The sequence below is a fragment of the Pezoporus flaviventris genome, unplaced genomic scaffold (assembly GCF_033815535.1).
Source record: "Pezoporus flaviventris isolate CSIRO_AGI_PZ_B2104156 unplaced genomic scaffold, CSIRO_AGI_Pfla_v1 ptg000029l, whole genome shotgun sequence".
Lineage (NCBI taxonomy): Eukaryota > Metazoa > Chordata > Aves > Psittaciformes > Psittacidae > Pezoporus > Pezoporus flaviventris.
Genome location: NW_026892577.1, coordinates 1702578 through 1718439, shown reverse-complemented (window position 1 = coordinate 1718439; position 15862 = coordinate 1702578). Strand labels below are relative to the sequence as shown.

General features: G+C 41.7%; 1 protein-coding gene across 4 annotated transcripts in view; it reads left to right on the top strand.

Moving 5' to 3' along the window:
- Window positions 1–15387: 15387 nt before the first annotated feature.
- WDR11 (WD repeat domain 11) overlaps window positions 15388–15862 on the top strand; it is a 47942-nt gene continuing 47467 nt past the window's right edge. For all 4 annotated transcript variants that reach the window (XM_061458608.1, XM_061458607.1, XM_061458606.1 and 1 more), the window contains exon 1: window positions 15388–15609. In XM_061458608.1, the coding sequence (XP_061314592.1) occupies window positions 15524–15609 (86 nt within the window). In that variant the 5' untranslated portion in view covers window positions 15388–15523. The remainder of the gene's footprint in view (window positions 15610–15862) is intronic.

The window sequence follows — 15862 nt, the reverse complement described above, 5'->3', positions numbered from 1 at the left end:
AAAGTCCATAGAGACACTTGGCAACTGTCAGAGACCTACCACTGATTACATTAGAAATTAGTAGGTCACATTTTGGTTATTATCTTTCATGCATTCCGGTGAATATATGAATTTATGCTAAGCCAAAAAGAATGTTGTGTCATGCTTCATGCTGGTTGCATCCTTTTTCTACAGCTAGACCAGACTTTTTTATTAAACCTAGTCACTTTGCATATGTCTCAGATATAAAGTTAATTGTCAGAAGTTTGAAATTACTGGCATAACTTCTGACTTTTGGGAAACTTATGAAAATAACAGGTGCTAATCTAAAAGTTATATTTTTCAGTGTAATGAAAAGGAGAAATTGGTTGAGATTAATCAAAGATACACTTTAATCCAGAGGGGAGCCTTTACCATTAGTGCTTTGGGCAATATTAGAATGAGATTTTTCTGTAACAGTTCATGCCCTGAAGGCTCTCTTAGCTACATTTCCATCATTTCATAGAAAACTCTTTTCTGAGGTGCTGAGAAGATAGATGTTTAGTTTGCATTCAGAACGGAGTCTGGAGTCTCCATCGTTATGACTATCCAACTATCCAGTCTTTAGCCTTAGGGCTAAGAAGTCCTGTGCCTTGAGAGTATACCAAAGCAAATCCCTCATCCCATATGGACCTAGAACATGAGCTAGGAACAGGAGATATTTGGGGACTCTGGCACTTATCCTAAAAAAAATTCAGCTATTTCAAAGACCCAGTTAAAAGGGACATTAACAACACAGTCATCTGTGGAACACAGAAAATGAACTGGAAATCATGAATATAAAATTAACATTTTTGCAGCATGTGTTGTGAAGTATACAAACAGGATATATTTTTAAACACAAGAAAAAGAAGAGACTTTTAATATCCAAACTTTTTAACTCTCAAGTGTTAAGAAATAGTAACAGATGGCTAGTCCAGAAAACAGAACTTTTGCTCAAATGATTTACACTGATTACACAGGAAAACAGTCAGTCACTTGCTGACTTTATGGGTAAAATATAGCAGGGGGAAACAACAGACATATTCAATCTAGCTTTTTGGAAACCTTTGATTTATCACTACTAGATGTGACTGAAACCTCATTCTTTCGTCCTTTCTCTGTTCCTTTTCTTTCCATTTCTACTTCTCTTCCAATTTCTGGTCTTTCTTTCCCTACTCTCTGACTTCTGGAAAAGATGCAATATATTAAAACATGAGAGCAATAGAGCATCACAAAACCTAAGTCAAGCAAATTGTCAAGCTAATTTCTAAATCCTTTTTCTCAGCCATGAACTTGTGGGGATACATTTTTAATCTACTCAGAGCTGGCTGTTAATTAGAAGATGTCATTGCCTTTGAGGACTCCAGGTGGTACAATGAAAACTCCAAGACTCATCACATGCTTCTAGATGGCTTTGAAAACATCCCTACAGTGACCAAATGGATTAAAATATGTAAAAATAGAATAGCTACAAGGGGGTTCAATTGTTTAATCAAAGAGATGAATAGGAATTACAAATGTGTGAGCAACTGCCTCTGGGAAAGGCTACGGTATATATAGCAGAGTATTACATGCAAATATGCTGACAAAATCCACTTTCCTGTAAGAGACAGGTCATCTCACTGGTGCAATCCATTACCTTCATAAAGGATGTAGGGTTGAACTTTTATGTTGTTCTCTTCCAAAATTAAATCTACATTTTAAATCTCAGCTCATGCCACCTTAGTAAATAGTTCCAGCGTCTATTTGTGCCAGTCACTGCCACTGTGATTTTTGTTAATTAAAACCCAGTCATTGAAAGGGAAAATTAAAAATTTAAATGCCTTCAAGTTTCACACCAGTTGCTGATGTGGAAACTTGGAAGCTCTGTTTGAAAAGGCAAAAAAGGTTTTCACTGAAACAACTAATTTGTTGTACTGTTATATCGCTGTTACGCTCTTTCAGCAGAATAACAAGGCTGAGGTTACTCAATACAAAAAGGTTATTTAATATGATAAATATTAATATGGAGGCTGAATTTCAGTAAGCCATGAGCAAAGGAATCAAATGCTGCTCCCAGGCAGCATCCCTTCCAATGAGAGAATGACTGGCCAAATGCATGTGGCAACACACAATTTGTGCACAGCATTGACTCCACTCCCATGGTATAGACAAAAAACCAAAGAGCTAGAACAGCTTGTTTGCTTTCACGTGCCTTTTGCAGCTATTTCTTCTCATAGCACCTGCTTTCTTCACTGCTATGAAGAGAGAAAAGAACAGATTAAATTCCTCCCTGCAGTGAATTCACTGAAGTGAGCTCACATCACAAAACTTCATTGTTTTCAAAGGCAAAGTTATGGCAAGCAGTGAGAAGGGGTTCTGTGTCACATTAAGGTTTTGTGAAAAAGCCAGGATTCTCATACTTTATTAATGAGGATTTTCTTTTGACACATGTGCTCTGTATCCCGGTAGCTGCAAGTGTCTTCAGTGTTACAAACACTGTCATGGGAAACACCTGGGCTGTTTACAGCTAAACAGTGATTTGCAAAGAAAAGTCGATAGGAAATCCACAATCTATCAGGTAATGAGGAGTATTTGCCATGCAGCCTTCTACTGTTAGTGAATCTTTTTGAGAGAACATAGGGCATCAGACTGGGATAGCAGAGATTCATTGTCTCTGGCTGTGCCACCAGTTTATTGGATGACTTGGATGAGCCTCTTCATCTTCCTGTGTGAGTTTTTCCTACAGCAAAATAAGCATCATGATACTTCTTTCTTTCAGAAGGTGAGGAATGGCAAATGCACTACAACACATAAGGATCCTTATTACAATTATAAGATAAATCTTTTCTCTTTAAAGCAGATGACCATTGTGATTTCTTCCTGTGAACACCTTTGCCAGGTCACTAACACAGCAGCAAACGCTTCAACAGGCATAACTGCCACTGCCTTTACCGCAGTGAGGAATTGCAATGAGCCAAAGGAAAAGCTTTCAGAATCCAGGGTACCACTGAATTTTGATCAGTAAAAGCTTCCTTTATGTAACTGAAAACCACAGTGTATGGGTAGCACAGTTTTCTATTCCTGCTTCAGAGCTACTTACAGATAAACCCATCATCTTCCCACCCCCACATATTTACTAGTATTTTGTGATCTATCTGCAATCTCACAGTGTTGCCTCTTACTAAATCTTGCTGTAAACAAAAGAGTCTCAGACAGCGACTCACTGAACTGAACAGATACTGAAACATGGAAAATCAGATTGTTCTCAAGCTAATCAAAGATGTGAGAACTCATTTTGCCTAGTGGCCCTTCTGAGGACTGAGGAGATCAACACAAAAGGGGTGGGGGGAAGGTTGCTGACTGTTATAGTTGAACTTGAAATGAAATGAGGAATGCACTTAATTATACAATCCCAATGGTAATACCTGAAATAATCAGATTTCTATTTGTTTCTTATTCCTCCTTGCCACTATCCCTGCTTAACTTCTAATCTTGCTAAAATAACTGCTATTCTGTCCAACATTTAATGCATAATTAAGAATATGAAGAGGGCTGGAACAATGTAAATATGCACAGTGCCTGCATAATTAGTCTCATCTGTTGCAAAAAATACTTTCCTGTGAGTCATTGGCCCTTCCATATTTTAAAACCTGGAAAATGAAGAAGAAATGGGGTATCATTTAAAGGGAAAAATGGCTATAGATTTATTATTTTCTTTGTAAATGAGCAATTGTCCCTTGGTATATTACAGAGCAAACAGATTTCAAGGCCAGATTGGACAGGGCCTTGAGCAACCTGGTCTAGTGGGAAGTTTCCCTGCCTGTGACAGGGGGGGTTGGAACTGGATGAGATTTAAGTTCCCTTCCAACCCAAGCCATTCCATGATTCTATGATTCTATTGATCAGACATGCTTGTCAATACCATATAAAAATCAAGCCCTTGAGATTACTCGTGTTTAAACTGCTTTACAAAAGACTACAAAATATTATGGACAACAAGATTATGATTAAAAACAGGCTTTCTTCCCTAAAATTGCGTAAGAAATCATGACTGTTTGCCATGCAAGCCATCTGCATCTACCCAATCTGTTGACTTTAGATATAGATCAGCATTTCTACACCCTGGAAACTCAGGGGACTTAAAAGTCTTCTGGCATTTAAGATTTCATACTTAAAACAATTTTGACAAATACAAAACCTTATGGGTCTATGTCTGCTTAATTTCTATATGTGCTCAACAATATTGCATGTATAGCATGCACAGAAGGTTCTTATATTCAAGCCAAATAAGAGAAGAATTAACTTGTTATATGTTCTCTCTTTCTGGAAGGTTCCTCCTCTCCTGTAGATGGAAGACAAACTACCTTGGCCACCTTTCCCCTTCCAGAGAGAAAGCAACTCTTGTTCTCGTGAAGAAATAATGGAGTGAATAGTCTTTGCACCTCATCTCTTTAACTGGTAACCTCAGCACCCATGGTTGAGTAAGTAAGCCTTGAGAGGTTGACTGCTATGGACAGTAGGATTGCAGCTCGCATTATGCTGAAAATGGCCCTGCAAGGGCTCTCACATTTTATATTTAACAAAACCAATTTACTATTAGAAAGCCTTAAAAATTCAGAATACTCAGATTCTTTGAAGCAAAAGAAACTTAAATGTAGACTGTGCTTTTAACCTGTTGAAATGCAAGGCAGAAGTTTTAAGCAGTGCACGCTAACACTTTATAGAGGCATTCTACAAAAAATCAGGAAGTTAGCTACAGCAGATTATGGGTTTATTGGAGAAATTATTTGTTAAAAGGTTAAGCATTTTTTGGTATCAAGCCCAAGAATGTTTTGCAAACATCAGCACTCTGACTTCAACTCTCCTTTGGTTTTGTTATTGCATAACTCATGCTAAACATCTTTTCTATATATAGTTCCTCCTCTGAAGCTTTCTGTGTCTGGGATTTGGTTCAGATTAATCATTCTATCTTAAAATCAGGGATATTTTATTTCAAAGTCTGTGGAGAATAGGAAGCTAGAGAATTGTTTTATCATGGAAAACTCATCTACAATAATCCACTATATGAAAAACATCTGTATTGCCCAGTTATATTCAAAATATCGCAAAGAGACAAAAAGAAGGAACATGAAATTACAAGGATGAAGATGGAACAGGACTGATAAGCAGGGAAAAGGTGCTTGGGACTCACATTTTTAGATCTCTTGATCTTGTTACTAATAAAGTGGCTACTTAGTTTGTATTAAAACTGAATACCACATCTACTCTCACAGCAGAAGTTCTAAAATCGCTGGAAGAACCAGCTTGCAGCAGAATAGGAAACAAAATGAAGGAAGCCTTTCAAGAGTAGCTGCAGACTTAGCCTGTGAATCACAGAATCCCACAATGGGTTAGAAAGGACCTTAAAGCTCACCCAGTTCCAACCCCTTGTCACGGGCAGGGACACCTTCCACTAGACAAAAGTAAAACCCAACCCTCTCCAGCTTTCCTGCAGCCCCTTTAGGCACTGGAGCTGCTCGCAGGTCTCCCCTTCAGGAGCCTTCTCTTCTCCAGGCTGACCCAGCCCAGCTCTCTCAGCCTGGCTCCAGAGCAGAGCTGCTCCAGCCCTCACAGCATCTCTGTGGCCTCCTCTGGACTCACCCTAACAAGTTCCACATCCTTCGAGAATTATGTTTATGATTGACAGATTCATGTTTCCAGAAGCTGAGCTCTGTCATGTGCATCAGCATTGCTTCGTGGTTGTCTTACAGTCCTTCAGCTTTCATATTTCCCTGCTGTCTCTCATATGACAATTCAGTAGGAGCTTGGGTTCTGGAGCTGGGTTTGTTGAGCTCTTAAGTGCAAAGTTCTAACCATGGACTAAGACATCAGCTTGATTTGGTCATGAAATGATAACTGAAAGGGACTCTTAGGCCACAGAGAACTGGCTCCCTATTAAATAAGACTGATAGGCCCCTTGGCTGAGAAAGAGTATTAGCATTTCTCTAGAATAAGGAATGAAACCCTCATTCTGATACTGCAATAATCTTTTTGCTTTGTAAAACAAAATAACTATACAACCGATCTTTGCTTAAAACAGGACTGATGCTCTTTGTGTGGCCAGGGGCATGTTCAGGGAGAAATGCATGCCTTTGACTTTTAAGAGTCAGGGCATTCCATTGGTCCCAAATTACATGTGAAAAAACATCATCCCAGGACTGGAGAGAACTGATCATCTCCCCACAGTATGTAGGAGGCACTAGCATTCTTATATGTATGTCATTAATCTACCAAATAATGCTTAATATGTGATAAAATGTGAGCAGATCTTTTTGCTTCTCAAATCCATCAAGCTCCTTTCTTTCATATTTTGTGCACATTGTCAAAGAAGAGGATAGATCAAGGTAGCCTCTGCTTTGTAAAAGTATGTGCTAAATGCTTCATGCGTTAAACACTGCACTGCGAGCAGCATGCAGAAATGTAATTCTTTCCACTGCTACACGGTCACCTGCTGTTTGCATCTGCCATGCATTAAAGTGTTGAAGATGGGAACTTTGGTGACATCAGATACTGTGCTTTTAGTACAAAAAATAAGCCTCAAAACTTGCTGTTTTCCCCAAGTGAGCCCAAGAAATATTCTTCTTCCAACATCCATCAACAGCACTAAGTCTTACAAAAGTAATGTGTCCTACACCGAAAGCCTCAAGTATACTGATGCCACATGGTCACCAATGCAGATACTTATCAAATGATATGAATTCAGAATTAAGGAATCCTTAAATCCTTAAACTAAGCGAATTTTGGCAATAGTAATCTTTTCAATTACTTCCTTCTCAAAGGAAGATATATACACAATATGTCCCTAGTAAAAAAATATTCTGGCTTTCCATATTGAAGCTCTTGTGAAAATCCTATTACAAGGGATCTGGGGAGGGCTTAGCATACTGAAGAACAGAAATATTTCATCTAAACTTGCCAGTCTGGCAAAGTTTGCAGACAAATGTATCACAAAGTGAGACTAAACCAGACATAAGTGAACTGTGCATGTGTTTCATTAGGGAAAATATTCTCTTACCCCACAGAGGAAGAAAAACAGTCTTGCTTTGTATCCCACCTACTATCGGCACTTTCATTATGCAGGCAAACAAGCTGGAAGCTGAACAGGCAGGTTCCGGTGGTAGGGACCTCAGGAGTGGGATGCTCCCAAGTGTGCGGCACAAAGAGCACCTTCCCTAGTATGTAGATACAGAAATTATCAGCATAGATGCAAAATTTCAGCTGCAATTTTAATGAGAAAAGGTACTTTCATTATCACTTAGCACTGTCAGAATTGAAGATTTGGCTTGAAGTGAAATTAATTTTATTGTTTTATAGAACAAAAAAAAAAGAGAAAATATTAGATAGAGACCTTTGCTTCCAAATATTGTTATTACTCTCACAATTTATGTCCCATTGAGAATGCCAGTCACCAAGTATATTATTGCAGTTATGGCCTGAGATAACGGGCTTCACAATGAATATATTCCTTCCTTCCTGGGTTCATGGGAGTCCTACTTTGGAGAGGAGAAGTAATGGAAATCTGAAATCATCCCCAGTACCCGCAGTACAGGAATAGAGCAACTCCTTTATGGCAGAGTTTCAAAGCAACAATCTGAAAATGTTTTGCAAAAAGAAAAAGAGGGAGAGATACATTTCCACAACAAATGCAACAAAATCCCACTTAATGCCGTAAATTCCGCAGCCACATTGCACGCTGGAAAAATCTGACTTCCTAAATTACCTTATGCAGTGTTGCTTTTTGAAGGTTGTTTCCGCATAAGTTTGCCTTGAAAAAGGAGTTGTCAGATGCTTCCAAATATTACTCGTGTGAAGAAATCACTATGCGTTTGTGTGTTCCTGTATAAATTGCCCTGTAAATTGAAGTTCCCACATGCGTTCCTGACAGCTCTGCTCTATGACCTGACAATGAGTAAAGTTAAAAAAGAAGAGAGAAATTCTCAAGTAGTTTATCTTTTCGGAACTGTTTCAGCACTGATTGGCAAGCTTAATGAGGTGTGGAAGAACACTGTATCCTTGTAGAAGTCCCAGAGATGTCTTACTCCTGCATTACATCATAGTTCATCCCCGATCAGAGATCGTATTTCTGAGGCATGAGACATCTTTAACTGATCAAACTCCTACAAAGGCTTTCATGACAAGCCCTGAAGGCATGGGGGTTTTGAGTCGTTTGGTTTGCGTGTGGTTTTTAGGGGTTTTTGGTGGTTGGTGTTTTTCAATCTGCCTTTGCTCTTCTTCTGTGCCGAAGAGCCAAAAGTCAGAAATGTAAATAAAATCAAGTACAGCAATACTGCCACAGTATGGAGGGCCTTAAATTCAATTTATCACACGGCTGAAGCCAGTCAAACTGTCTCTTGTATATATGAGAATGTACCAAAACAACAGCTATTATTATTTCCCTGACATCCACTGCATGTTGGGGGAACAATTTTCCTTTTTAAGGGATCTTCTTTATAGAGGATCTGAACATTTTAGGATATCACTAACAAAGCAAAGACACAACTCTCTCCCTCCACTACTTTCAGTGAAGGGGAAAAAAGAATACTACTGGTGCCACAGAATATAATCCAACATATACAGCTCAAACAGGACTGTGAAGGAATGCATTTTATTCCCAGCTGGTAAGGCAGGGGTCTGATCTCCACGGCAACGTCAGTGTTTGGCTAGAATGGACCCTTCAGAGAATGGTTTTCCTCTATATGGATACATGGTATTTGTCTGTTAATAGATACAGTATCTCAGCCAAGTCATTTTCTCCCCTGCAGACATTCATAAAAACAGGACACTTTATATGTCAAATGTGATGGGCCTTGTGAGGATTTTTACCTCTACATTACCTTTATCAGTGATCATAAAACTTGCTTTTTCAGCACTATTTCAGTGTCAGATCAAATAATTACTATACTTATGGGAAACACTTACATAAGCTCTTTAAAATCTGAAATCTTAGCAGTAACACATCACCATAGGAAAAGTACTAAGAAGACTCACTTGATTTTTTCTTCAGTAACTTAATGCCACATGAGAAAGCAGTTTAAAGCGTGAAAAACAGCCATGGCAGCAGTCAGCCTTACTGAAGAGAAAGCCCTTGTGATCTGCCTTCGCTCCGCTGACCACACGGTTTTCTCTTTCCTGCAGTTTCCAGACTCTAATCTAAACTAATTGCTATCAATGTCCACTTCTTACATGAGTGATGTTTCTGCAGAGCTGCCTTCTACACGCTCTGATGAGGTGGAGGCAATCCAAACCACACAGCTTCCCACAGCCAGTGCCCATGCTTCTGGGCTGTTCACTACACTGGTTTGCTTTCAGAGCCTTTCCAGAGTCATTTTTCATCCCTTAACCAAATCTCAAAGGCCGTTTGCTATTCCTTCCTCCCGGATGCACCAGTGCTCTTACCCTGCACATCCAAGAGCCACAATATGCGAAGTAGCTTGTAAAGTATCGTCAGTGAACCAGCTTCAGAAGCTGATTTTTAAATCATTTTTATTTAGTATCTGGATTCCAGCAGCTGTGTAGAAGTACTCTCACAAATCTGGGTATTTTATTATGCTGCCAATATAGAGATTGCACAGATCATAACTTTGTCCTGCCAGACTGCTGCGTGGTCTTTCAGTTCTTGCAGACTAGTTTGTATTGTGATCATTCTTTGCTTTATTTAAACTGGAAAACAGACAAATCCCAAATCAAGCTGACCAGGAACTCTGGTGCACTTAGACCTCGTGTTGCAAAAAGTGCATCTTTTCTTCCTGCCTGTGATCAATTTATAATTACTCCAGATAAAAAGAAACCACAGAAAGCACAGCTAGAGGCAAGTCACAGGTATCACTGTGCCTAGTAAGCAGGAAAGCAAGCTTTGTACTGATCATACCCAGAATTTTCCTGGAACTTCTATTTTTTGCTTCTGTTTCTCTGCAAGGTTTTGGTCCTCCACCTAACACATATCAGTAAATCAAAGAGATCACAGCATTTTCCTGGATGCTTTTCATAAAGGAGCAGCGAGGTTCAACAAAGAACCCCAAATCCCATAGCAAACCATTGTGTAACACTTTCATTTTGTTAGGGGGCAAAAAAGAACAATTACAAAGCTGCTACTGGGATTGAATATGTAATGCCCTATTAGAAACTACTACCTAAAGCCACTGACACCTCTCAGAGGAAATGGTGGGAATACATCCATAACTTGTAAAAGAGTGGTCAAAAGACTGGTGGTGAAGTAACTTTCATGAGGACTGGAGGCCCATCAAATGTGGTGAACAAAATCTTACTTTAATGTCACTGTCTGCTTGTTAATGCCATTTGTGTTTATGCAGGGACTTCACCTTTCACAGCCTATCTTAGCCTTTTGATTCTTCAAGTAGTATCTCATCAAGCTTTACAAATCCTCAGTATTGATAGAATTGATAGGAAAAGGTGTTTGGGGCTCACAGTTTTAGATCTGTTGATCCTGTCACTGAGCAACTGGCTGTTTGTGTTAAAACTCAATATAATACCTCTTCACGGTGCAGAAATTCCAAAATTGCTGGAAAAAAAACAGTTTGCAGGGGCATAATAACCTTAAGGAAGCATTTTGAGAGAAGCTGAAGATAACCTGTGAATCACAGAGTCACAGAATTATTTGGGTTGCAAAGGACCTTAAAGCTCATGCAGCTCCAATGCCCTGGCATGGGCAGGGACACCTTCCACTAGAGCAGCTTGCTCCAAGCCCCATCCAGTCTGGCCTTGAACAGTGCCAGGGATGGGGAAGCCACAGCTTATTTTGTCGTGTCCCTACCTGCCCTTGTCCCAAGCCCCTCTCCAGGTTTCCTGCAGCCCCTTTAGGCACTGAAAGCTGCTCTAAGGTCTCCCTTCAGGAGCCTTCTCTTCTCCAGGCTGACCCAGCCCAGCTCTCTCAGCCTGGCTCCAGAGCAGAGCTGCTCCAGCCCTCGCAGCATCTCCATGGCCTCCTCTGGACTCGCTCTAACAATTTCCTACCTATCTTATGTCAGGGAATTTTATTTTTCCCTTGAGCTTATAAGAGGCTCAAAGCTCCTCAGTATTAATTAGTCATAAACCAGGCGAGACCACAGAATTCTTATCCCATTTCAAGGAGGAGAGATATAATGGTTCAAGGAAGCTATTTGTTCCCACATGCAGTTTGCACTGCCACATGTTGAACTATACACAGTTACTTTGCACTATATTGTCACTTTCCATGGATGTCTTCCATCTGAACTTTTGAGGCAGGGTGATACTTTGACATGAACTGTCAAAATTCACTGGACACCAGAATCAGGCAAGTCTTAAGAATGTCATAACCATTTAATGAAAGTGAAATTAGAATAACTGAAGGTTTATGGTCTTAGAAGAATATTTTTTGGGCTGTATCCAACCCAAATATTGGTGTGCAGGATATATTATTTGCAGCAATTAATAGCACTTTACTGGATTTAGATGGCTGTTGTGGTTTCTGGACATTTAAATTTCTGAATTTAGTTTTAAAAGAAAAAAAAGCACAACCCAAAACACTGATAATATGGATTCAAACGTTTTCCACCCATTTAATATGCAATATACATGAGGACAGTTTTATTTCTTAACATACACTTATACCAAGTTCAATAAATTACTGCGTTCACATTTTCATTAGCTGTAGTCATGGAGTTGCAGATGGCTCTTAAAAATCAGTCTTTGCTTCATTGTCCATGATTTTTTCACGAAGCATGTCTTCCTAGAGATTTCTTCCTCCTTAAACATTTATGTCATACCACACTGGGTTGTCAGGAACACTGATTGATTTATCAGTCTTCAGTATACTGCATTGTATTTCACTTAGATTTCAAATCCCAGCTTCACCAGGCTGCTACTCTTATACTAGATCTTACAGTAAAATGCACTGATGCTGATAAATTACTTATTACCTACAAAAAATATTACTTTATGTAGATACCTCATAAAATAGGAAACAGATGATTTCTCAGACTGCTAGGACATTTTTAAAGCTCTGAAATATCCCGAGCTTCTCTCCTTTTATCCATTCATTAGATCATTTAGCAGCATGGACAGCTATTGCACAGTGCTGGTCATCCCGGGCACAAACTCTCCTGCTTACGTAGAGCAGATATGTGTGCACAGAAGCTGAACTTTAGCAACAGCCACCACTAAGAAAGCTCAGAGTTATATTAGTTGAAATTTTTATTTCCCTTCTTAGGAAAAAAAAACCCTAATTTTTGAAGTGCAGATCAATCAAATTTGGGTGTGGGTATATGGGAATAGCACTCTTGTTCCCTCTTTGTGTCTGTGAGTCATTACATCCGTGTTTCAGATCTACTTCTGTTTATCTGATGCATTTCTCGGGAGCTTCTTCACACTGTAAGTGTGCAGGATATTACACTGGGTGTTAAACACTGGGTGCAGTGTTTTGTCTTATTATTTTCATGTAGGCTGCAGCTTAACTTGGAACTTAAATGAATTCTGAGCACGAGAGACTGTACAAATGCAGAGTAACAAACAAAACCTCCCTCAAGACCTCATAAAATGAATACAGAAGTGGAAGAAGTGCTTCCTTGTCTAGTATTGGGTGGGAAATGAGTCAAGAAGATGTAGATCCAGATAAACTCACTCTTTCTGGGTATTGTTTAATGCACGGGGACTGCATGGGTCAGCATTAGAGAAGGTGGCATGGTTTAGGGGTTGGCAAGTTCACAGTAGAACTAGACTGAGCTCTCAGTGCCATTCATTAGCCCTCTCTTTGTTTTATTTACAACTTCTCTGATGCTGTTTCAAAGTATTTAACAAACTACTATGACAGTCAAGGTTGATGCAGCAGTAATCTACCTGTTCAGGATTATTCCAGTTAACTATGTAATGGCACCAGTGCTTGGAAGAGGTGTTGTCTGGCTAACAGAATAATCCTCTCTTCTTTTTACAAAAGCTTTAAATCTTTTATGATTCATTTCATCCCTCACTCAGAGGATTAAGCCGCCCTAATACTGCGGTCCAGGATCATTAAACTGCATGGTTCCAACTCCTAAATACTTTTTGAGTTTTCCTTTGCAAAAGACTACCAAAACCAGACAGGAGAATACATATGTCCACATTTAAAGGAGTTAGAGGACTTGTGTTTTTTTCTTTCACACAAGCTCTCCAGCAACCACAGGCAGCAGGAGTCACATAGAATCATGAGCAATGCAACAGTAGGAAGCTCATCCTATTCTCTGCTCAACCTGCTCTTCTCATGTTGACCACGTGCCTGCTCTTGTTCCAGGTCTTCTCAGACACATACTGAGCTGCAGAGTAAGGACAGATACCAACGGGGTGAGATTTCTGCCCCCCAGATGGCTAAAAGAAGCTTTGACAGAGGCTGTCAGCATCAGCCTTACCAGACACAAGAGGAGCAATACTGCTCAGGGGACTGTTCTCTTAACAGATCTGTGCCATTTCCTGAAATCACACCTGAACCCCAGAGAATTAAATTTAATGAAGATTCTCTTTAACAACAGCAGACTGCAAACCCACCCCAGATGTGAACCTGGTAATAGTGATGTATTTCAGGGAGGTGTGTGAACGCTGAGCAGCAGAAGTATTCAAAGAAAGGATGTGAAAGGAAATATAAGGGCCAGAGTCTCTCAGTGACTGTGACAGAGCAGTCATGGATACTTAAGGCTAGGATGAAAGCAAAAAGAAATGAAACAAAACCAGCACCACAGAAATTAAGTTTAATTTGCAAATAAAAACAACTTGCTCCATATTTCATAATTTTTGGAGCCTTAGAAAAATGCTTAAGGAAACTATTTTTGGAGGAAAACAACAGGCCGTTTGGTAAGTTTTTCCTCTGATGACACTTAGTCAAAACAAAGTGAGACTGCAGGCAGTCATCAGAGCTCGCTTCACAGTTTGCTCCACCGCCTTTGAAAGTTTACATTTAGACGTCCAGCAAGTTCAGGGGAACCGGGTTAGACCACACATACTCCCTTGGAGGAGAGTTTCTGGATAATTTTTGAGCTTTTGAGCTGAAAGCTTTTGGGAAGGGTGACAAATATTTGAGCCAGTGGTCAAAAACCATACGGTTTAGTATAAAACTGAGAGGGCTGTAGCTGCCAAATATTTCCCACTTTGAAATTCATATCTTGATTTTACTTTTATGTTAATTTTGGCAGAACTCTTAAATCCCAGAAATAGAATATCATCAATACCTTTATTTTTTTTCCTTTTTTCCTGAAAATACAGAGATCCCTGTTAGGATTACAAAATTAGGCTGTGATTAAATGAATCTCGACTTCAGATCATTCCCTTTGCAGAAAAAAAAAACCAAACCAAACCCCACTAGCTTGATTTTAAATAACAAAAGTATCCACACTAATACTCAAAGGAGGGCACACTGAATTCCACCTGCATTCAAGGGTGCCTTGAGATGTTTCCATGCCCCTTCTTTGGTGCAGCTTTAGATACACTTGAAGCCTTTTGTTGCACAGCATGCTTTGCTGAATAAGGATGTGATTGCTCGTGCTTCTTTGTTCAAGAAGAGTGCTTCACTGAAAGAGGACCCAATTCTCTGCTGATTCTGAATGGAGACCTCTCACTTGTCTTGAGAAAAAAAAACAGTGCCATGTCAGGTCAAGAGATGAGGAGCATGACTTTCTTGAACAGAGTCTGCGATGTGACACAGCTGTAATGTACCTGCCTTTACACGTGGAGATCTCAAGCTGAAGGTGCAGAAGGGCAGGCTTGTTTAAGATGCTCATCTTATGATGATGATCATATAAAATGGCAGATGCTCTGCCATTTGAGGAGGTTCACTTGTGGGGGCAGAGGACATGGAATGAGCTGGGGGTGTACAGGGTACACATATATGAATTTCTTCCGAATGTCTAATCTAAATCTCTGTCAGGTTCAAGCCACTCCCCTTGGCCTGTCCCTACAGGCCCTTGTCCCAAGCCCCTCTCCAGCTTTCCTGCAGCCCCTTTAGGCACTGGAGCTGCTCTCAGGTCTCCCCTTCAGGAGCCTCCTCTTCTCCAGGCTCACCCAGCCCAGCTCTCTCAGCCTGGCTCCAGAGCAGAGCTGCTCCAGCCCTCGCAGCATCTCCATGGCCTCCTCTGGACTCGCTGCAACAGCTCCACGTCCCTCTTGTGTTTACTATTTAAAGCCAAGGAGCACAACCCGTGCCCCAAGGCTCTGGTGACTGCTCTGGGTCCCCCGGAGGCTCAGGGGATCGGCTGACACCCGGACCCCGCAGCACGGCGCTTGAGGCGGCAGGAAGCGGGCTGCCGCCGCGCGGGGTCTGCCCTGCCCCGGGCACGGTGGTGCCGCGGCCTAGATCAGTCCCTCCGAGCCGCGGCGGCCGTGCTCGGCCCCGGAACTGCCGTTCCCGAGCCGCGGGGCCCCGGCGGACCCCGGCGCACGGACCGGCGGCACCGCCGAGGCGGTGCTTCCTGCGCGGCGGCCCTGGGGAGGGCCGAGGTACTCTCGGCCGCCGTCTGCCCGCGCTCGGGCCGCCCCGCCGGGCCCGGCGCTCTCCGGCCTCGCCATGCAGCGCTTTACGGTCAACATCAAGCTGCCGGCGCGGACCCTGACGGGCGCCCTCAGCGCGCCGAACAGGGGCGCGGCGGACTGGTGAGGGGCCGGGCCGCGGGCGGGCTCGGGAAGGGAGAGGGATGGCTGGGGTGTCCCGGGCCGCCCCGCGGCTCCTTCGCCTCAGCCGCTGCTGGGCTCCGCTCTCCCGTGCCTGCCTGGTGCTGCCTCTTCCCGCTGTCCGGCAGCGGCAGGTCGCGCTTGGAATGTGCCGTTCGTGCAGCCGCAGGTCCGCAGGCTCAGCCTGCGGCGGGGGCTGTTGCTGCTGCCCAGCTCTGGAGCAGCAACAAAGCCG